The sequence below is a fragment of the Galeopterus variegatus genome, unplaced genomic scaffold (genome assembly GCF_000696425.1).
Source record: "Galeopterus variegatus unplaced genomic scaffold, G_variegatus-3.0.2 Scaffold3753, whole genome shotgun sequence".
NCBI lineage: Eukaryota > Metazoa > Chordata > Mammalia > Dermoptera > Cynocephalidae > Galeopterus > Galeopterus variegatus.
In genome coordinates this window covers 37,958-62,015 of record NW_007729864.1, presented here as the reverse complement: position 1 = coordinate 62,015, position 24,058 = coordinate 37,958, and the positions used below count along the sequence as shown (strand labels likewise).

General features: G+C 35.5%; 1 protein-coding gene across 10 annotated transcripts in view; it reads left to right on the top strand.

The window, feature by feature from the left end:
* PRRC2C (proline-rich coiled-coil 2C) overlaps nt 1-23,448 on the top strand; it is a 64,403-nt gene extending 40,955 nt beyond the window's left edge. For 3 of the 10 annotated variants that reach the window (XM_008585904.1, XM_008585902.1, XM_008585903.1), the window contains exons 20-34: nt 636-824; nt 963-1,214; nt 1,515-1,607; nt 4,915-5,016; nt 8,150-8,351; nt 10,990-11,193; nt 12,662-12,774; nt 13,144-13,280; nt 15,534-15,765; nt 15,993-16,115; nt 17,109-17,327; nt 17,765-17,868; nt 18,269-18,395; nt 19,253-19,489; nt 21,520-23,448. In XM_008585904.1, coding sequence (XP_008584126.1) covers nt 636-824; nt 963-1,214; nt 1,515-1,607; nt 4,915-5,016; nt 8,150-8,351; nt 10,990-11,193; nt 12,662-12,774; nt 13,144-13,280; nt 15,534-15,765; nt 15,993-16,115; nt 17,109-17,327; nt 17,765-17,868; nt 18,269-18,395; nt 19,253-19,489; nt 21,520-21,777 — 2,592 coding nt within the window. In that variant the 3' untranslated portion in view covers nt 21,778-23,448. Of the gene's footprint in view, nt 1-635; nt 825-962; nt 1,215-1,514; nt 1,608-4,914; nt 5,017-8,149; nt 8,352-10,989; nt 11,194-12,661; nt 12,775-13,143; nt 13,281-15,533; nt 15,766-15,992; nt 16,116-17,108; nt 17,328-17,764; nt 17,869-18,268; nt 18,396-19,252; nt 19,490-21,019; nt 21,073-21,519 lie in introns of all 10 variants that reach the window. The other 7 variants (XM_008585905.1, XM_008585906.1, XM_008585909.1 and 4 more) reach the window with 5 other exon arrangements.
* The last annotated feature ends 610 nt before the right edge of the window (nt 23,449-24,058 follow it).

Here is a 24,058-nt window from a genome sequence, read left to right as displayed (position 1 = left end):
TTTTCTCCAGCCACTAGAATGCAAGTTCCAAAAGTTAGATTGATTGCTAGTGTCTGCCTAGTGCAAAAAAGGTGCTCAGTAAATTAGTCAATTCAATTGGTGGATTGATACCTTAGGTATGTACGCTGTATTACCAAATATAACCCCTCATTGTTAAATTTGCCTGGCTGGGAAAAAAAAAAACTTCAGAAAATAATGTATATCTTTTTAATTTTATTTTCAAAGCAGACTTCTGAAAAGTAGGTGACACTGATATCTTTCTTTTCCCTCCCATTCATTAATTCGTCTGTTTGTTGCTGGTGGTGTCTGTGTTTCTTGCTTTTTCATTTGTTTTAAATGATAAAACACCTTAAAGCTATGATTTGTTCATGATCACACTCATAAGAACCAGGAATTAAAAAACTTAAGTCTTGTCCTAGATTCCACTTTGTTAGTTGTTTTCTAGTACAGATCAAGAGTGGTTAATGGAAAGTTCTCCTAAAACATAATCAATGTCTGTTAATCTCAGTTCATATGTAGATTGCTCTAAACTTCCTTCTTTTGTCCTTTTTAAAACATGTGGTGCTACATAAATCATAAGTCAAATCTAAGCTTTATTTGCTTCGAAAGCATGTTTTAAAATATTCTTTTACTAGGGAACAAAGAATGGTCAAGAAAATGGAGTTGAAATTGGAATTGATACAATTCAGTTTGGTGCTCCAGCTTCAAATGGGAATGAAAACGAAGTTGTTTCTGTGCTTTCTGAAAAAGCTACTGACAAAATACCTGAACCTAAAGAACAACGACAGAAGCAGCCACGAGCAGGACCTATCAAAGCCCAAAAAGTAAGTATAATTCATAATTCAGATAGAGTTTTATGGAAGCCACTAACAGGGAGAGCAAGTAACAGTTTTAAAATTGAATTTACTTTTTAATGAATGTCTTTGATGATGATGCATTTTTGTCATAAACATTGACTTTAGCTTCCAGATTTGAGTCCAGTAGAAAACAAAGAACATAAACCTGGTCCCATTGGAAAGGAACGTTCATTAAAAAATAGAAAAGTAAAAGATGCCCAACAGGTGGAGCCAGAAGGACAAGAGAAGCCAAGCCCTGCTACAGTCAGAAGCTCAGATCCTGTCACAACAAAAGAAACTAAAGCAGTCTCAGAAATGTCTGCTGAAATAGGAACAATGATCTCAGTATCATCTGCAGAATATGGCACTAATGCAAAGGTAAACATCAAGCAGTGATTACCAGTTCAGTTGATGCAAACCATGTCTGCCTCCTAGTAATATGCAATGCAATTTTTAAAATGTACAGGAGCTTAGAAGTAGTTGGAGTGTTATTTTGATGGTGGGTTTGTGTAGTATTAACCTACTGCTGGTCGATAAATTAAGATATGAGTGAGTTGAGTCTTTAGGTCTGCTCTCTCCTTTATTCCAAAACAACTTTACAACTTTTAGGCTATCATTGGAAAGTGATCCATGAATTCAGTTTAAAACATATTTTTTTCTTCTATTACTATTCCACAGGAGTCTGTAACAGACTACACTACACCTTCTTCTTCTCTGCCTAGCACTGTGGCTACTAATAATGTGAAGATGGAGGATACTTTGGTTAATAATGTAAGTAATTAGTCTGAGATGTGGCAAGTTTGGATAGGAACCTGTTTTTATCTAGTACATCATCTTCTGTTTTACTTATTGTAGTCACCAATATTTAACTCATCAGGGAGAGTTGGAAATAAATTTGCTTTTAGGAGTACTGTAGTTTAATTAGCTAAAATAGTCAAAGCTAGGTTTTTTGTTTTCACCTTTTCATTTAAGATCAAGGTTTGTGGTGCTTCAGCTTGACTTCATAAGTGTTAATCCTATTAACCTAGTTTTGGTAAGAATTTTTGTCCTTAGCTCTCACATTCTACAAATTCAACATTTTGTTTGGTTGGTGATTTTGTTCTTAAATGAGCAAAATAAATACCAGTGAAAACTCACTCATTTAAGATAAGTAGAATTAAAAGACAACTAGAGCGTTTCCACAGAATCAGGCATTTTTTTTTGAAAAAACGTACTCAACCTTGACAACAACATTCCTGTTGTGAAGATTGTGCTGTAATATATATGTAAGTACGTCAGAAACTCTTAAATTCTGTAATATAAAGTGATAGTAAGTCACGTTGTAAATTAGGCCATAGTTTCCCAGAGCAACCGTGTTATAATTCAAGATTTTGTTAAAAATCAGTACAGTCCATCATTTTGCCTCGCTGACTGACAGACAAAAAATTGAAAGCCCAAAAATGTTATGTCACATAGTGTGGTCACATGGTATAATCTAGAAGAATATTTTAGAAGTTACTTGTATAGTCCTTGTTTTGGAGGGTAGGCATGGTGGTAATTTGCTCAGCTGCTCTCCTTTTAAATATGGAATAAACAAAGACTTATTCTATAGCCTCTTTAAGAAGCAAAGGCTGTCAAACTAAAATGTTGATCATTCTTTTCAGAAATATTCTTTACAAATAAATATTTAAAGGTCTCTCACAAAGGGCTTTAACTATCATTTTGAGTACTAAAATCTTGATTTTTGTCTTACGTTTTTTTCCCTATGCTTTTTATTTTTCCCTCTAGCATCAAATATATGGAATTTTAGAAAGGTGAACCATAATAGGGGTCATTTAATCCAATTTTTATAGTCCAGCTGAAGAACTCTTAATATGTAGCTGAGGAAAAGGAATAGAAAAGATGCACTTGGTCTCTTGGTGATGAGAGCTGTATAGGAATTGATTAATGTAATTTGTTCAACCTTTAGATGTTATAAAACTTCACTTCATGTGCCAAATTTCCCCTCCCCCTTTCTGAGAGTAGTTTAAAAATTTTTTCCAACACTCTGGACCTCTGATAGGAAGTAATGGAAAACTTAGGAAGGAGAAGAAGACCTCTTTCAGTTTAAGTGTTGATGTCACTATCTAGGTAATGAAATATTGAATGAGTAAAGTCTCAGTAAAGTTTAATAACACTTTAATTATGCATGTGTTTTCTCATTTTAAAAAATATAGAATATTTCTAAAATGTTACTTTTTCAAGAAAGTATATGATGCTTTCTGCCAAACTACCCCTTGAAAATATAATTTATGAAATACAAATAGGAAGAAAGATCATTACAGTTGACCCTTGAATAACACAGATTTGAACTGTGCAGGTGCACGTATACACAGATTTTTTTCAGTGTATCGAGAAGTTTTTTAAATATATTTTCTCTGCCTTATGATTTTCTTAATAACATTTTCTTTTCTCTAGCTTACTTTATTGTAAGAATACAATACATAGTACGTATAACATACAAAATATGTGTAAATTGACTGTTAAGGTTTCTAGTCAACAGTAGGCTAGGAGTCAAAAAATACACGTGTATTTTTGACTGCATGGGGGTTTGACACCCCTAATCCCTGCATTGTTCTTGGGTCAATGTATTCTCAGAACCTTTAAAATATCCAAACGAGATTTTTAATGATTTCTGTGTAATTTGTAAGGCTAATTAGTGTAGTAACTTGTACACTTGATAAGTACTGGAGGGAAGTACCTAGTCTCATGTATTAGTGAATAGTCTACATTTGATTGTTAGCTGTAAATCCAGGGTATATTTGAAAGCAGAAATATCAGTTTTGATCAGAGAGTCATTAGTTTGGAATGATTTCACAGTGTTGCTTTTACTTGTGCCAGGTGTGGCTGTGATTCCAAAATTAACACAGTGTTAAAAAACAAATGTCCTACATGGGAAAAATGTTAGGACATTTGAAATGTTTTCTTTTATTAGTCTACTTAGGAGTTCTATTTTATACAGAGAACTTTTGTCTTTCTAAAAAAATATATATAATTTAATGAGGCTTATTTCTCTTATTGAGGCTTAATACACTTTTTAATGATTTTAACTGATATCTGTTGGTTAGTATTACCTAATGTTACAATCGTTTGTATCTTGCAGATTTAATGCAGGTGTTGTTTTTGATTATTATAGCACAACTACTTTCAAGATTTATAAAAAAATGTCCATTAAGTAGTCCCTGGTATTACAAATCCCCATTAGATAGTCCATAGTATCACAAAGTGATTATTTTAAAATCCCCAAGCATCCTAGTCATTTTACCTGAACAACTGAGTGAACCATTAGAAGAAAACATGTAGTACAGGTACATAATAAAATCTCAAGATCCAGAGACTTAGAGGGGAAAAAGTAAGAAGGCAAGGGTAGTGAGTCTCTAATATCTTCAATTTACTAACAATGTTTGTCATAATCATTTGATTAGTAAAACAATTTGTTTAGTGTGACGAGGTAGGGGTAATATTCCATACTTTCCTCCTAAGCTAACTTTTGTTCTTGAATCTAGTTCTAAGAAAGTTTGACTTTATTGAAGGAAAGAGATTAATTTCTTTTATTTTCACTGTCATGTTAAATACCTCTGGTAGAGCCTGCAGATCCCTTAATTTATGGTGAAAGTTACATTCCTTAGAGCTTTGCTATACAAAGTGCAGCCTATGGACCAGCAACATCAGCATCACCTGAGAACTTGTCTGAAATGCAGAGTTTCAGGCCTTACCCCAGACCATCTGAATCAAAATCTGCATTCCAACAACATCACCAGGGTTTTTCAAATACACATTAAGAAGTACTGCTTTCATGTGTACAACTTAACATATGGGGCAGATTTTTTTCCTGCTAATTTATGCATAAAAAGGCAGATAGTGTTTCTCTTCAGAAATTTTATCTAAGATGTCCATAATTATCAGCTACTGTAAACACAGTTTAACTCTAAGTAATCAGATATTCCTTTTAGCTCTGATAAAAAATAAACACCACCCTTAGAGTACTTCAGCATTATCTTTAATGGGGCTTTTGTAGCAGACTTAGTTAGATTGTGATATGTGTTGCCTGTCTTTTCAGGTGCCCCTGCCCAACACCCTTCCCCTCCCTAAGAGGGAGACTATTCAGCAGAGCTCCAGCCTAACTTCAGTTCCTCCCACTACTTTCAGTCTCACCTTCAAGGTATGTACGACATTCATTGCTAAGGGTCCTTAATTATTGCATGCAAGGGGACTTAAGTTAACAATATTCTTTTGGTATTTTTTACTAGTTTTATGTGGTAAGCAACAGTATACTAAACTGAGGAGATACAGTGATGTCAAATTATACCTTAAATTTTTTCAGCTTCTGAAGGTGGGGAAAATTTTTTTTAGCTTCTAGCATCACTTAGCAGTGACTTGATATTCTCATATTTAAAGTGAGGCCTATTATGCTTGTGAATTTTGTCTCAAAAATCCAGGAGAGCATTTATATTCCACATTTGTGTTGAGTTCCTCTCAGAGATTTTAATAGTTTTTGGATATATTAGCTGTGTACAAAAAAAAAAAAAAAAATTTTTCCAGCTTTGTATTCCATGTTTTTTGTGATTTGTTACCCAAATCCTAAGTATTGAGAGTGATAAGAATACTAATTTTTAGTTCCTCTCAGAGATTTTAATAGTTTTTGGATATATTAGCTGTGTACAAAAAAAAAAAAAATTTTTTTTCCAGCTTTGTATTCCATGTTTTTTGTGATTTGTTACCCAAATCCTAAGTATTGAGAGTGATAAGAATACTAATTTTCTGCCTTTCCTATAAGTCATGTGTGAATTGAGGTAAATTTGCAATATAGGGATTAGAATATTTTATGAAAAGGTGATTGATTAATACAAGTGTGCTTTATAAGCAACAGCAGGAGATTTTGATTTGATTTTAGATAAGTTTAGTTAGGGGGCAAAAGAGATTTTAGTGCTTTTTGATGTCAAGAAGTTTTGAGTTATGTTAATGCTTTTTTACAATTGAGTTATTTGAGAGTATTTTAAATCACTTCACCTCAGGAGTAGTCAGTGATTTTTTAAAAAGTACAAACATGAAATTAAGTGAGAATTTGGGGACAAATTCTTAAACTCTGTTATAGCAGAGCTTCCTAATGTTGCACTGGTTGACAGTGAATCCCTCTGATGGTCTTCAGGAGAGGGAGGAGAAAGTTGTTTTATGATGTGGCCAATGTTGATTTCTGAACTCTTTCTACTTGAGTCCCCAGCCTCCTGAGCCCTTGTCCCCTTAGCCCCCAACTCTTTGTAAGAGGCTTAATAAATGCAAGTTTTCGACTATAAAATTTTGTAAGGCAGCAACCTCAACATCCTCTGCTTTATGTCATCCCTGTCTTTACCCAGTCCTTATTGTTTATTGCCAATTCCTGTTCAGCCTTTGTTGTTTTTTTTCTACTTGAATGCCTATCTTAATCTGTGTTCCTTACTTTGTCTTATAATTAGTGTGGTTTTATCATTATACTATTCAGGGCAATAATCTAATTTTACATAAACAAATATGTCATCTTTATTTTTCAAGCCAGTTGTTAATTCTTCAGAATATCTAATTAATGTTTCCTTTCATTCTTGTTTCTAACATTCTAAGAAGAAATAATATAGAATTATTTTTATTTATTTTATTATTTAGAATTAAAATAAATTTAAATTAAATTGCATTAGCTTAAAACCTTCTCTGGTTTTTTATTTTTTACTTCTTCTGACATCTCTCCTTGAGTAATATATATAGGAAAGTTTTATTACATGAACATCATTGACAGTATATTTGCCAAGGGAAAAAATGAGTATAGTTAAAAATAATGAGTTCTTCACACAGTAAAGTGGTGTGAAAGACATTGTACTCAATCAAATTTCTCTAAACCACAAAATCTCAGATGGTACAAGCAAATTGCATTATGGCTAACTTCCTAAGTTTCCCTCAAGACTTATTTTGAAATAAAACACATTTGAAATCAACAAGGTGATTGTGAGGAAAAGAACTCTTGAACATAAATGTGTTCTATATTTTGAATGTACAATAATGACAATAAGTCATTAAGAAAAGGTTCAATTGTGAATAATGTTTTAAAAGAGAGGAAGGGCAAAATTCCTAACAATGGTATTAAAAATGTTAACTTGTAAATCATCACAACTGGAACTTACAGATTATCTTAGGCCTAGTATTTTGACTGGTAGTACTAAAAACTTCAAAATCTATGTAGCTGTTCCCCTTTTTTAAAGTAGCCTCATGATATTTGAGAGTCTGCATCTGTGCTCCCCAATTCAGAATCGAATATCCGTATGTAGCTGTTGAATACTCAGAGTGTGGCTAGCCCACATTTCGTTTGAAAATTGAGATGTGCTGTAAGTGAAGAATAAAATAGATGCTGCATCTGAAATTTTAATATTTAAAAAATGTAAACCATCTCCATTTTTATGTTGATAACTTTCAGTTATATATTGTAGATATATTGGGTTAAATAAAATGTTATCAAAATTAATATTACCTCTTTATTTTTACTTTTTGAAATGTGGGTGATAGGAAATTTAAAATTACACAGTGTGGCTTGCATTTCTGTCTGCTGAACATTGCTGAATAGTGCTGTTCTAGAAAGATTGAAATAAGAACTGTTTCTGCCTTTTAAGAAAGTAGGAGACTACAGCTACAACCAGGGACCACAAGTGCAAATGGCTGCAGCCAGTACCTTCAGTGCTTGATGAGGTCTGGATATGAAAGAGGAAGTGTTTCTATTGCACCCAAGCCTAAAACTTAACCTAGTTACGTTGCCTTTTAAAATGCTGTGAACAAAACAGCCAACCAAAAGGTGCCTTCCATGTGCCCTTTGTGAGACATTGGCTTAAGAAGACAGAATGTTTGGAACGGGTATTTATTGAGGGCTGTTTCTACTAGAGGCAGAGCCTTAAGTCATTCCTAAAAGGGCATGGTATTTCCTTTCCTTATTCACTGGTAGGTATAGTGGGCTCATGTTTAGAAGATACAAGAGCTGTGACTTTATAGTTCACTGACCTATTTCTCAAAACCATCAATAGATTCTCTGTAGAAATATAACTGAACCCTACCACCTCCCAATTTGAGTAAGGGAGGAAAGATAAAGGGGCAAATGAAAGGTTTGAAAGCCCTTAGGGTCTTGGTCTTTCATTTTTGTGCTTTTTGAAAGATTATATTTGGAATTTAAATATTGATACATATATGTACACATATGTATGTATATGTGTGTGTGTATATTTGTATAATAAGTTCTGTGTTAACATTTTTTGTTGGCTTAAAAGACGTCCATTTTATTGCAGATGGAGTCTGCACGAAAAGCATGGGAGAATTCTCCAAACCTAAGGGAAAAGGGGTCTCCAGTAACTTCCACAGCACCTCCAATTGCAAGTGGAGTCAGTAGCAGTGCCTCTGGACCAAGCACTGCTAATTACAATTCGTTCTCAAGTGCATCGATGCCTCAGATTCCTGTTGCTTCAGTCACTCCTACAACGTCGCTATCAGGTAGAACTTTTTTTTGTACCTCACCTTTAAATATCTTGAATTATTAAAAATTTCTTATAATAGTCTCCTGTTCACTGTCTCCCCAAAGAAGTATTAACAGTCATGCACTGCTCAACAGTAGGGATACGTTCTGAGAAATGCATCATTAGGTGATTTCATCATTGTGCGAATATCGTAGAATGTACTTACACAAATCTAGATGGTATAGCCCACTATACACCTAGGCTTTATGGTATAGCCTATTGTTCTTAGGCTGTAAACCTGTACAGTATGTTACTGTACTGAATACTGTAGGCTATTGTAATACAGTGGTATTTGTGTATCTGAACATATTTAAACATAGAAAAGGTACAATAAAAAAGGTATAGTAAAAATATTATAATGTTGTGGGGCCACTATTGTATATGTGGTCCAATACAAGTATTGTCTGTTTGCTCCAGTATTGCGGTTATACTGCACATGACCATATTTACAAAAGATGTAAGATTGTACATGAGATAATTATCAGCTGTTTTATAAAACTTCCTGCCACTCTTACCCCTTCCCCCACTCTACCCTCTCCCAGTTTTAGTTACTTCAGCAAATATTTATTCATAGCTTACTAAAAGAAATTTTGCTGGCTCTTTTGTTTCTCACCACCCCCATCACTCCCCCTGTAAATAACAGATAGTGATTGGTGGGGGAAAAAATTTTTCTTTCTCCTCTGAATTTTTCTGTGAAGTTCACCTTTTGATTGTCATTTTTTACCCATATACAACTAACTGGATCAGGTCAGAAATAACACAGAATCAACACAGCTTTTATTTATTTATTTATTTTGGTGGCTGGCCAGTAATACACAGTTTTTAAATATTTTTCAATCTGTATCTAATTTGAAGGAGCTATTGGCCTAAACATATTGAGGTTACATATATTTTCTGGTGAAGAGTTAAGGGTAGAGAATTTCCAACCTCTGCTCTTTGAGCAATAAAATTCATTGGTTTTTGGGTTTTGAGGGGTTTGGGGTTTTTTTAAAGTTCATCAGAGCCTGAAGGTAGAATGTACTTTTCTTGCCTTTCTCCTTAAATTTTCACTAGTGTGTAATCTCTTCATTGAACTGTCTCCTTTGGAGCTGAATACAGCTCTTAAAAAATTACAGAAGGTATTTCTAAAATGCTCAACTCTAGAATAGAGTGCACTCCTTGCCCTTTACCATATATGCAGCCACGTTTATTTTGTTGAAAACAAGATTTCCCAATGTTTTCTGATTATTTCCAAAGCAACGAGAAGCTCCTTTCCAATAGATGTAAAATATATCCAGCACAAAGTTTACTTTCTTTGACTGGTTCTTACTTAGTGGTTGCAGTACATGGGGTCTTCAAAAAAGTTCATGGAAGGATTTACGTTATCTTTTAATTCAATTTTTTCATGAACTTTTTAAATTACCCTGTTATTTTTTTTCAGTATTCTGGCATACTGTGCTAGTTTTAAGTACCACCTAAACTTGTCTTTGGGTTGTACTATAGTTATTTTGGTATTACTGGAATCAGAAGTATGTATTAAGACAAACCTAGAGTACACTGCACTAAAATTTCAAATTAAACAGTGTTCCAACTATAGCTCTTCCCTCTTTAAAACCCTTCCAAGTGTTCCCTACCACCCATTTGCCAAGGCATCTTCACTTGCGCTTAGTAGACCAGCTTGGGCCTCAGTCTACTGGCGTAGGGGGAGTGGGTGGGTATGCTATAAAGGAAGCAGGAGAGTGTGGTAGGAAGATTTGGAAACAATGGGACTGGGAAGATTTCTAGTTCTTTATTTGGAACCCAACTACCTCCTTTCCCCGGGTCTAGATTCCTTCTGTTCCCCTTGACTAGGATAACTTTTTACGAAAGACCTTCTTGTGCAGTCATCCTACTGGTTAGAGACTCAACTGGAAGAACACAGGCACCTAAATCTTGGTCAACTCTCAGGTAGAACATCATGTGAGGTTTGAAGATAATAACTGTATCTCACTTTTTAATCAAATACCAGTATTGTCTGTTTGCTCCAGTGTTACTCATTATAGCTCACTGATCAGCAGAACTAATTGACCCTTCAAGATTTAAGTTTTACAGTTCCATGTATTCATTAAGTACTTTGTATGTTTTTAAGGTATCTCCAATTTTTGCAGGAGAGAGAACAAAACCTAACTTTAAGTTTATATGACTTTTTAGGAGTAATTGAGATTTCTCAAGGCTCATTCATATTCATAATTATTCCTAAAGTACAGCAGTATGTCCTTCTGTGTCCTTATATCTGTGCTTGGTCGTAAATGAATGAAGCTCTTGAGTATCCTTTTTTCTTTGTGTTGATTAAAAACTAAGTAGCAACTTGAGGCTAAACTGTAACAGCCACCATGAGTTTTGTGTTTTGTTTTCTTCCTCATTTTAATTTTCTATTATTTATATTTTTCTAGATTTTATGGTCATGTTTGCATTTGGTGATGTGTTTCTTCCTTTTGTAAGCCACCTTCTCATATCCACTTTGGGCTGAGGCAGTATATTAGTACATGATGGGCATAAACATTAATTTTCCATTTTCTGATTGGTACTGTGCACAAGAGTAGCACTTTAAAATATGCTATATTTTCCCCTTTATTTTATCCCTCCCCCAAATACAGGAGCTGGTACATACACTACCTCTTCTTTGAGTACAAAATCTACAACCACATCGGACCCTCCTAATATTTGTAAAGTGAAACCCCAGCAATTACAGACAAGCAACCTGCCTTCTGCAAGTCATTTTTCACAGTTAAGCTGTATGCCATCCCTTATTGCTCAGCAGCAACAGAGTCCACAAGTTTATGTGTCTCAGTCTGCAGCAGGTAACATTTTTAGGATTGGATATAAAGGAATTTAGAAAATGAAGACTTTTAAATGCTTAATTTTTCTCTTTTTAGTTACCCTTTTAAGTTTAAATATTTTTTTAATCTGCTTTGCAAATATTTCCCCTTACAGAGTTGAATCCTCTCTCTCCTTAACATGTATTCTTGGGCTTATGGCAGTTATTTCTTATGTATATATTATAGCCAATTGTTTCTTATATAGTTAGACAAATTATTGGTTTGAAAAATAATTTAAACATTTGATGCTATTCCAATTAAATTACAAAAAGTTTTGTTATCTCAAATTTGACAGTTGATAATAAAATTCTTGAGTAAGAGTAAACGGAGAAATAGCAAAGAAGAAAGAACTTATAAAGTGGTGGTGGGATAGTTTGTCCTACTGAATATAGTAATGTTGATCTGAAACATTAACGAATATTCAAACTCACTGATGATTTAAATTCAAAATAAAAGAACAGTGAGCCTGTCATGCAATACACGTTTGTGGGGAACCTGGCGCTAAACCGTTCATAGACAACCTGCTTCTGGGTCAGGGTTTTGTATGTAGCCGAGCAGCTCCCTTGCTGCGATCTATGAGAGTCAATCCTTGAGACAAGCATTTTTTAAAAAGGAAAAAAAAAAAGAAGAAGAAGAATGAGGATATTTCTTGCCTTTCATAGAAAGATTGATATAATACCTAGCATTTGTTAAAACCCAGTATCTGTAAAGATACAAGTATTACTAGAATAGGCACTTAAAGTACATTGCTCTAAGTATACAAATTGGCATAATTCTTTTTGAAAAGTATCTTGGAGAATTAACGTGTACATAGTCACTATAGTAATAGTTTCATATATAAGAATCTTATCATACAAATGAACATAACCTGTTCGTCGGAGATTATGTGTGAGGGTGTTCATTGCCCTATTGTTTATAACAGTGACAAATGAATATAGGAAGTTCTTCAGAATATACTACTATATAAAAACAGCAAGTCACAAAATAGTATGTATACTATGAAAGCTCGTACATAGAAATGTGTTCGGGATCTATACAAAACTCTTCTAATTATTAAATGTCAATTCTTTTTAAATATTTTGCTAAGTTCTTGTAAATAAATTTAAAATTGGAGTGGATTTATTGGTACAATGGGTAGGTTCGTTTTCAATTTTAGTAGATTATATGGAACTTTACCAAAATATACCCCATTGGCAGAGTATTGAGAGTTTTTACATACTTTTACAAGTACTAAAGTTACATTGTTTTAATTTGCATGTACCTGTCTACTGGAAGTTTTGTAACTTTTTGCATTTGCATCTTTTCACATTCCTACTTTTCTATGGCTGCACTAATTTTCAGAAGGCTTGCTTGATTTGAAATCTGCTGCAAAACTTTGGTGTTTATTTACTGTTTGGAAAATTCTGAAATTTGACGTTTATGACTGCTTGTTTTTCTTGATGGTCTGTAGCTCCAATCCCAACTTTCTATATGGACACAAGTCATTTATTCAATACCCAACATGCACGATTGGCTCCACCATCCTTGGCTCAGCAACAAGGCTTCCAACCAGGTCTCTCTCAGGTAAATAGCAAAGGCTCTTACCATCCTTATTTGTTTCCTGGCATTTTTATGGTTATATTAGTTACCTTGGGCTACAAGTAATAGACTCTTTGAAGTATAACCTATCCATGATTACCTTGATATGCTATTAGCAAAGTTTTAAAACTTTGCGAAATTTCCCAAGTTTAATGGTTAACAATGTAGAAAAGTAATGGGTTGAAAGAAAAATTTAGATGTTTACATTTGACTTTGTTTTAAAAGGGAGCTTACATGTGGTGTTAATCTTTTATTCTTTTCATGTCTGAAATTTTTATTTTTCCTAGTGTTGTGATTAGCATGTATACTGTTCATATATATTTATATACATAATTTTTTTTCATTGTGTTGCAGCCAACTTCAGTTCAGCAGATTCCAATTCCCATTTATGCACCACTGCAAGGGCAGCATCAAGCCCAACTGAGTTTGGGGGCTGGACCTGCAGTTTCCCAGGCTCAGGAATTATTCAGTTCTTCGCTTCAACCATACAGGTAAATGCTTTAAAAGTTATGTTTGTAATGTTGAAAACAGTGTAATTGCAGAGCCTCCTTGCCACAATCACTACTTCTCCTTTCTTCTCCCCTAAAGGTTGGATGTCTAGGTTATAACTTATATTAAATAATTAAGCATGTTGATTATGTGTCATGAGCTCAGCCTCTGGTAATTTCAGCCAGACTTTATTAAAGTCAGGCCTCAAAGCTTCTTGAAGAATTGGTCAACAGCAACCCCAGAACAAGAAATCACAGAAAATAGCTGCTGAAGGACTTAAAAGTTTACATGCCCTCTGGCTGCTAACAACTGTAAATCCAGTCTTCTCTGTGTAAGAGCAGAGGCATGACAGATAACTACAGTATGTTAGGGGGCATTATATGTTACTCTGTGTAACTGTCATTTAGTTTAGTTATTCCACGACATTCTTTCCCTGTAGAAGTAAAACTATTTATCCTACCTTGAAGTTAGAGGAAATCTCTTTCATACTATTAGGTTTGGAATTATCTTGGAATTTGTACTAAAAATAATTGGTATTGGTTGCTTAAAATACTGTTGAAAAGTTTGCAACCACTTTCCAGATCTGTGAAAAAAGAATACAATGATTAATTAGTAATGTCTTTTCATAGCCATGGGAAATAGAGTAGCAATGCACTGACATTCTATGAGTAATTCCCATTTTACCAATTGTCTTGGAAGATGTACCTTTTAAGATCGGCCTCTTAATTAGTAATGTCTTTTCATAGCCATGGGAAATAGAGTAGCAATGCACTGACATTCTATGTGTAATTCCCATTTTACCAATTGTCTTGGAAGATGTACCTTTTAAGATCGGCCTCGGGCCGGCCCGGTGGCGCACTGGATAGTGCGCTGCTTGGGAAGCGCGGCGGCGCTCCCGTCTGAGGGTTCGGATCCCACATGCAGACCGGCTCCCGCTCACTGGCTGAGCGAGGCGCGGGAGCAACACCGAGGCTTGCGATCCCGTTGCCAGTCCCCAGTCCGGTACGGGGGCAACACTGAGGGTTGCGATCCGTTGCCGGACACGGAAAAAAGACAAAAGACAAAAAAAAAAAAAAGATCGGCCTCATTCAACAGGAATATAATGTAAGACATATATGTAATTGTGGCTCGTCACGGGGTTTATGTTTTGAAAGCAGTTTGTATCCCTAAGTACTCCTTGCTTTCTCCATAACCTATTCAGCATAATATTTATTAATAAAGAATCCCTGAATTGATTTCTACGAGGACAGGAGGGTTTCTAACACCATATTCACGTTTTCCTACTTAATATTTGAAAGATAAATTGTAAGTAGACATTGTGAAGATTATTTGTGATCCTAGACTAGCACTCCTGCTTAATGGCTTTTGTTCTTGCCACACAGGTCAGTTTTAACAAAGCATAACATTATTTATTCATGTTATCTTTAATCCACTACTTCGATATAGTTACTTATTCTTTGTCTCAGCATCTTAAAAGTATAAAGTGAAAGCTTCCCAGAGATGGAAAGGGCAGTCTGGGGTTAGATTTCAGCATCATATTTTTACTAGTAATCTGTCTTTTTTTTTTTTTTTTTTTTCTTTACTGACCGGTAACGGGATCGCAACCCTCGGTATTGTGCCCACACCACGCTCAGCCAGTGAACGGGAACCGGTCTCCACATGGGATCCGAACCCTCGGCGGGAGCGCCACCATGCTCCCAAGCGGCGCACTCTCCAGTGCACCACCGGGCCGGCCCCAGCATCATATTTAAAAAAAAAAAAAAAATCTTTATGGGTAATCCTGATGTGAGCTGTTACTCTTGTTTTATTCCATAGAGGTCTCGAGGCTGTTTATATGAAATATGTATGGAGAAGTAATGCAATACCAATAATAAAAGGGCAGCTGGTCAGTTGGCTAGAGTGTGGTGCTGGTAACACCAAGGTCCAGGGTTCAATCCCTGTACAGTCCAGCCAAAAGAAAAAAGTAGTCAGGGCTATGGGTGCTATAAGTTAGAATAAAATGTCACCAAAGAGAAAAACGGATTTGGTTCTGAGCTTTGTAGTGAACACATAAAAAGATAATTATTTTCATTGTTCAAGAGGGAAAATCTGGTTTTTCAGGGAAAGCAAGGCTTTTCCCAGAACTTTTATATGTGGAGCTTGATTTCTCTACTAATTAGAGTACTTGGTCATTTGGGATACTTGCTCTTAAGATTTCCAGATTCCAGATAAAATTAACTTCTAATACTAGCTTTTTCTCTTTAATACTTACATAGATCTCAGCCAGCCTTTATGCAAAGCAGTTTATCCCAGCCATCTGTGGTCCTTTCTGGTACTGCTATCCACAACTTTCCAGCTGTCCAACACCAGGAACTTGCCAAGGCACAGTCTGGGCTTGCCTTTCAACAAACTTCAAATACTCAGCCTATTCCTATATTGTATGAACATCAGCTGGGACAGGCATCAGGACTAGGAGGTTCCCAACTGATTGATACACATCTTCTCCAGGTAAGGCATGGGCTAGAATGATACATGGTCATTGTATTTCTATGCAGCAGAATATTTTAAGGAAACATTTTATAAAGAAAAGATGTTAAAAGACAATGAAAAAACACAGATCTTCCTTTTTATCTAATTCTAAAATTGCTAGCCATTTCTTTGAAGTCATAACCTCCATCTCTGAATTGGAAAATTTTTCAGTCTTATTGCTGTTTTCTTACGAATTTTTTTTCTAGGCTAGAGCAAATCTTACCCAGGCTTCAAATCTTTATTCTGGACAAGTACAACAGCCTGGTCAGACAAATTTTTATAACACTGCCCAGTCACCGAGTGCTCTCCAGCAGGTAAACTATGGCATGGTAAATTTCCTTGATTTTCCTTATCATTATTTTTATTGCTTTTGTTCTTGTTTGGACATTTAAATAGAACCAAGATGGGAAGATGGAGGAGTAATGGTTTTCAGACTGTTCACTGAGGTGTCCTAGGAATTCCATAGGGTCCACTGGGAGTGGAAAGTGCTTCAGTCAACACCCCTCTCTACACTCTCCCCCCAGTTTAAAGTCTGTTTTTTAATAAAAGTTTGAAGACCATTGTCCAGAATATACATTCACATTTAAATGTAATAAGTGGCTTACCCATTAGTGCTCAAAGTGAAGGAAGATTCTCTGAAGACCGTCAGACCAGTTAATATAATACATAAGACAGTGTGACAGAATATAGATGACAAACACCTTCCTTAAATGTATGAATGCAATAATAATTTTCAGTGAAACAATGTATGGTTTTTTGGGTTTTTTTTAGTAATATCACTAGTAATACCATTAATCAGCTTACTATTTAAAAGTTGGTGGAGGGCTAGGGGAGAAAGGCAAGTCATTTTCTCATAACTGTTTTTGGTTGCTATTTTAGGGAGTGACAATTATATTGTCTTACTGACATTCAGATTAAATGCTGTGTGTATGAAAACTCCAAGGTTCTCTTTCTTTTTGTCAAAGCTCATTTGACCTGAATACACTATAAAAATATCTATTTGGAAACTTGCGACTACTTTCTTAAACTTTATTCACATGTATTTTGTGGTTATTTAAGATGTACTGTGGATATATTCAATTATAGTCATAATTATATAGTTTCTCCACTATAAGAAGCATTAGCTAAACTATTTTGTTGTTGCACTTTAATAAAAGAAATGGAAATAGTCACTAAGTAAAAGATTTGTATGTGAAATAATTTTAATAGATTGATGTATTCTATTTTAAATCTTAAAAGTATTTGTAGAGTTGTGTATAGTTACAGAGATATGTATACAGGTATAAGCAAATTGCTGCAGTTTCTTTTTGCTTGTTTTCTAGGTAACAGTACCCTTACCAGCATCGCAGCTCTCTCTGCCTAATTTTGGTTCTACGGGGCAGCCTCTAATTGCTTTGCCTCAGACTCTTCAGCCACCATTACAGCATACCACCCCACAAGCACAGGCTCAGAGTCTGAGCCGTCCTGCACAAGTAAGCCAGCCTTTTAGAGGATTAATTCCTGCTGGAACACAGCATAGCATGATTGCAACCACAGGAAAAGTAAGTAAAGAGAAATTTGCACAGCTTATTTGAGAACTTAAGTCCATGTGTTCATATATATGCATCTGTGAAGTCTTTAAAAATAAAATTGATGTATTCTATTTTAAATCTTGCTCAGAAGTATTTGTAGAGTTGTGTATATAACAGGTATAAACCAATTGTTGCAGTTTATCTATTTGCTCTTAATGTGTTTGGCCCCCTCTGGTTTTTACCTAATAATGAAGAATTCACAAATTTTATGGAAATTGGATTTATAGAGTCTTTTAAACTTATTTAATTCTAAGTCTATTCGGCTTGATATTTGAAACATAACCGTAGGATTTTTGTACTAAGTTTCTTTGTCCTTTCCTAGATTAAGCCTTCATATACAGGCCATTTAACATAGCACTTTGCTTATGGAATTGAAGAAATGTTGTTTTTTTAATGCTTATTCTCAGATGTCTGAAATGGAACTAAAGGCCTTTGGAAGTGGCATTGATATAAAACCAGGCACACCCCCAATCGGTGGAAGAAGCACCACACCAACATCTAGTCCCTTCCGGTAAATTGAGCATTTACATTTGCTTATGAAATTTCAAAATAATTGATCACCATTTGTTTGTTGAATATCTAACATATCACCAGTCCTCCATTAAGCAGAAAAGGAGTTGAGATATTCATTCTGATAGTTTTATCTAAAGCATTGTTTTTAAATTTTTAAGAATGTATTTGTGATACTATATTTTAAGAAAATTCTTTTAATATAGGGCAAATCTAGGTAGTATCCTTTCTTACCTCTGCCCCTCCAGTGTCTCTCTCCTACCACAGTGTTGGTAACTCACCATAGTAAATTTTTATCCACTACCAAGTGTGATGAAAATACCAAGAACAATGTCTGTAAAAATCTAACAGCATTATTTACTTGGCACTACTATACTGACCACTGATGGCTTCTTTCCAAGGGCTACTTCCACAAGTCCCAACAGCCAGTCCAGCAAAATGAACAGCATTGTCTATCAGAAGCAGTTCCAGTCAGCCCCTGCCACTGTGAGAATGACACAACCATTTCCTACACAGTTTGCACCCCAGGTGGGCAAATATAAGTGAGAATGAGTATTATTTACTTACAAATGATCGCTAATCTGACTAAATCTCTGATTTTATAAGCTTGCCTTTTGTTAACCAGTTAAGTAGTTTTTAAAGAAAAATAGTTTCTGATTTTAATAGTAAATTTATGATATTCAAATGTATTATTTGCGATTTGTAGCTACACGCATGTAGTAATTGTTTAGTACTAAAGCAGACAATAGAAATAGTCAAAAGATTCCCCACACAGCTCTGATCATTAATTTGAGTCCTATTTTATCTTTTTTGAAGAAGTTGACTTTTCAGCGAAGGGTCCCAGTGCTTGAAGTTTGCTAGGTTTAAAATGGGTTGTTTTTTTTTAAAAGAAATATCTATGTGCAGTTGAAGTAGAATTTCCAAAAACATGTTTTAATATATATGTAAAAAATGTTAGCTTTTCTTACCTTTGCTGATCATAATGATGCACTTACTAGAATTGGTTTCTGAGAAAACACCCATTTGTTGAGTTAGTATTAATTTTATCTTCACATTATGCTTCATATAGGTATGTGCCTTTTCTGCAGTTGCACCCTTTTAAAAGATACCCTAATTAATAGCCTTTCTATTCCTCCTTCAGAATTTGCAGCTGAGATGCTAGAACCAACTGAAGTGCCATAGCATGCTTTGCCTAATTTTTCTGTTAAACTCTCCAAGCATGGCCTGTTTGTTCCTTATCCCTGTTAATGGATGACACAGTCCATACTCTTCCTATCACTGGCAGGATGGGCACAGATTTACTCTGAAATAAGCCAACCTGGTCTAGTTGGCTTTTTTTTTTTTTTTTAACAGTTCAATGTTGTATGTTTTGTTTTTTCACTCAGATCCTCTCTCAGCCTAACCTGGTCCCTCCATTGGTAAGAGCCCCACATACTAACACCTTCCCAGCGCCTGTTCAGAGGCCACCAATGGCACTGGCCAGTCAGATGCCTCCTCCGCTGACCACAGGCCTCATGAGCCATGCTCGTTTGCCACATGTAGCCAGGGGTCCTTGTGGATCACTATCTGGAGTCAGAGGTAATCAGGCCCAGGCTGCGTTGAAAGCTGAACAAGACATGAAGGTTAGTACAGTGTTAACAGCCAACAGAGCAAGAATCTGTCTCTGAACCATGTCTTAAAATGCCTCTGGACCCATAACCGTATATCCAGGCATTCATTGTATTAGTGGACTTAATCAAGATAACTGCTTTAATTCATTCCTTTTTTTTTTTTTTTAATTTCTTTTTTTCTCCCTTTTCCCCCCAATACCTTTTTTCCCTTTTTTTTTTCTTTTTTTCCCTCCCCTCCCACCTCTTTTTTTTTTTTTTTTTTTTTTTTTTGGGCAAATATAGTCAGGAAACAAATTAATGTTTTAAACTCTGTTGCCAAATGAATTACTTACAAAATAAATATTTAAGGGAGATCTGAATTCAGATGCTACATTTTTGGAATAGCAAAAAAGTAATAGGATTATTATAGGCTTCCCCATTGTCTTTCTTTTTTTTTTTCCTCCCCTTTCCTCCCTCTCTCCCCCTCACCCAAGCTTAAGATATAAATCATGGTTATGTGAAAACTATGGAATGGGTAAGACATGTTACCTATCTTGATTTTTCTTTCTCGTGAGTCATCTAAGTACAGTTTTCTCCTCAAACTGTTTTCATACCCCTTTTTTGTCAGCCACTTGAGGTGGCCATAGCCCACAATGGATTGTGCAGTAGATGAAGAACTCAGAAAAGCACTTTGGGATCCTTCATGATAAAAGGCACTGATAAAAGTGAGGTTTGTTAATGCAGAAGAGCACCTTTAGGAGTCTGTGTGGGGACAGTTTTTATACATAAACCTTACCTGTCTGCCTGTACAGCCAGTTGAATCAGTTTATCTTTGTATTTACTTTAGGCTTGACTTTAGAGATCTTAGTAATTTTGCCTGTTTTGCCACTACATAGATCAGACTAGAAAAAGAAAAGCTTACTACTTTCAAACAGGGAAATGTGCACAGTAATGTTTTACTCTGAATTAGAAACATGTTTATGATAATCCTGTTATGAATTTGGTTACCTAAAGTTTCTTTCTGGGTTGGCATCCCTTGTGTTTCTGATCCTGAGTAATCAAATTTAAAAACTGCTCTGCAGTAAAACTCTTGTTAAATATTGCTACTTTTATTAAGGCTGTGTGCCTAGGATTTCCATCTGTTTATTACTTTGAAAAATACTAGTATGTATAGGAATTTTTGGAAATTATTTGGCCTTGGTTTCCAGTTGTGTTCCTGGCTCCTTGGCACTTGATTTTCATACATTTCCATGTTGGAAATGACATCAGAGCAATCTTAATGGGGTGGGAGAGGGTACAGATTTCTTGAAAATTGCTCCAGATCTTTCAATAGTGCAGGTTAACTGTAGACCGTGAAGGGTTTTTGTTATATGCAGGAGGTGTAGAAACTTAAGTTTTAATGTGTATGTTACAGTGGTATAATTTACAGATTGACGTAAGTATGTTCTTTGGGGCACATAGTCAATAAAACTATTTTATCAGCTCAGAATGTGGTAGGAGCTATCAGAACTTAGTGATCAAGTGAAGTTGTAGTTACTAATTTCTGATGCTCTTCCCCTGCAGAAGAGAGCTGTGGGAAGAGGACTCAGCCACAAGACATTTGGTCCTAGGTGTTGGTAATGCCACAATATAAGTGCTTCCTTTTCATTTTATTCTAGACCACATATTGATAACTAGAAGTTTTAAGTGTTACATGTATGTTTTCAGATTTGCAAGCAGGCACCCTAAGTAAAATTTGATATTAGTAAGCTTTGTTCCAGAAAAGATACAAACCAGCAGCAATTTATATTTTATTATTATATAAGAGGGCAGACTTGGAAAAGGTGGTGGGAGGTGGTACTATTGTTTCAAATGTTTTTTAAAAAAATCACATGGAATGTTTTCAAAGATAGGAAGAAATCTATGCATTAAAAGCTGAAAAATCAATGAGGTACTTTTGGCTTGAGCCAAACAAACATGAGGGGAAACCGATTTGTGATTGGTAAAAGAATTTGAACTGAGATTGATTTGACAGGCTTTCATAATGCTGCGGCATTTTCAGTTGTTGTTTCTCATTTTTTAAGGCAAAGCAGAGAGCAGAGGTTCTTCAGTCCACGCAACGGTTCTTCTCTGAACAGCAACAGAGCAAACAGATAGGAGGCAAAGCCCAGAAAGTGGACAATGATTCAAGTAAACCTCCTGAAACACTGACCGACCCTCCTGGTGTCTGTCAGGAAAAAGTAGAAGAAAAGCCACCCCCTGCACCCACCATAGCCACCAAACCTGTTAGAACTGGACCAATCAAACCTCAGGCGATCAAAACTGAAGAAACAAAATCTTAAAGGATGTGGTTTATTTCAGGGGATTGGGGGAGGAGGGAGGGGAAACAGGGACGGTGAAGTCAGGTAATGCCATCAGCCAAAGGAATAAAATGGTCTGTGACATTATCCTGTCCAGAGCTTGGAGATGCACAAGGAACATAGGAGCAATTTATATTGATACACAGCTGCTGCACCAGTAAAAATGAGGCTTTGCAAGCTTGCACCTACTTTATAACATGCACTCTGTTGATGCCGTGCATCTTCAGTCAGGCTCTATATACAAATACGTGCACACATTCCTTAAGTGCATATAATTTAGACCTAAAAATCACTTGGTAAGATGAAACACCAGAAATATGAGGAAAGTAACACTGCAGAGAAATAGCTCAGCCTGAACAATGTGGTGGTTCCAGCTAATACATCAGATGTGGTTTCTTTGCTCCCTTATGTTCTTTGGATATAGTTATGGCATTCGTAGGCTTGGAAGTGAAGAACTGAAGATAACTGGTGCTGGATAGAGGAGCCTTATTTTTTATTATGGCAGCTTGCTATTTTTGTAACATGGTGATTGAGTTGAACACAATCAAAGTACAGTAGTAACTGATCTCCCCTTCTTCCCGGATGAGTGAGCAGATGATTAAATATTGATGTCAGCATCTTTGAACATATCCAAGTGAGCAATGCTTGGCTACTGCTTCTGTTTGAAATGATGCTGTGTTTTGGTTGTGGTCTGGAGATTTGAAGCACTACTTGGCATCTCCTTTCTTCCATGGAGTTCTCACCATTCAAACATGACAGATCGGGTAAAATACTAGTTAGGTTGAGTCTTGCTTGCCTCCACTTGATCATCTTTGTATAAATCCAATGGCCTTTTTTTTTTCTTTTTTCTTTTTTTTTTTTTAACGGTTTTTAGCTGATGTTCATAAAGAGCAGTGAGTACCTAGAACGGTGCTGCTAATGGAAGGAAATCCTGTCTAAGAAGGTGCATTTCTTTACAGAGCTGTGTCATGATCCTTTGGGCCCTCTGCTGGAAAAGTAGAATCAAGTCTCAAATAATGCCTTTTTAATTGTATCCTCTAGTATTATAGATGTAGGACAGTACTGTATCATACCTCTGTGAATGTAAAATATCTTGTACCTGCTTTATGATACGTAGTAGTGACCGTGCTTTATCAGAGCTGTTTTTAATGATGTTATTCTAGAATGTTTACTTTCCAGATGATGATTGAGAAGCTAATAAAAAAAAAACGGTGCCAGGTACCACAACAGTAATAGAACTTTGCTGTTTTCTGGGGTTTTGTTTTTTACCTTTTTTCCCCCCCTTTTTTTTTAATGGAGTGTGCTGGATGTCTCTAATTTTGTTCAGATGACTGCAGAACTTGGAAAAGCTGTTGCTGCTATTGATGCATAACATACTGCTATTATTGGTCTTTTTATATAAATATATATATACATATATATATATAATTTGAATTTTTGGAAACTTTAGCTGTGCTGTCAACTTTGGAAAAAGTATCCCAGTTTACCTTGTTGAGTTGGCATTGTACAGAAATTAACAGCCATATTGGTCTAGAAACGTTAAACTTAATTTTTTTCCATTTGTACAGGGGTAACGCACTGTATTAAATATGTAAGGTCTTATCTACATGGGTTTGATTACAGAAACTAATAAAGTATTCTCTAAATAATGAATTTTGGAGCTTCTAATCCATTCTTAAAATCTGAAGGAAGGTCTGTCATGTACCAAAATAGTACATTATGCCCTAGGAATAACTTATAATCCAAAGACTTGATTTCTGACTTTCAAAAACTCTATATTTAATCAAAGTAAGTATTGTCATGAAGGGTGATATTCATGGCTCCCGTTGGAAAGGTAAACCAAACTCATATTGAAAACAGTCTGGCAAGGAGGAAGAGAGAAGTCGCCTTATTGACACAAAGTGCTGAATATAGAAAAGAGTTTCACAATTCTTCTGGACAGAAATTGAAGGACCAAAAATAGATCTTGGTATTATTTAAATTTGTGTTTTTCGTGTTTTTGTTAGCACATTCGTAGGTATTATCACCTGCTCAGGAAGACTGTAGGGCATTTGTTTTATTGTTTACTCAATTTGTAAAGTACTGAGGGACTGTTATTGCTTATCCTAAAATCCTATGTCCAAAATACCTGGCTTCCAGATCCAGCTTTAGAAAAACTAGTCATTCAGTCACTAATGACATATGTGCCTTCTTTATTCATGGATACTGTGATTCTCACAGTACTCAAAATACTCAAGTAATAGTAAGCCCTGCCTTGATCGAA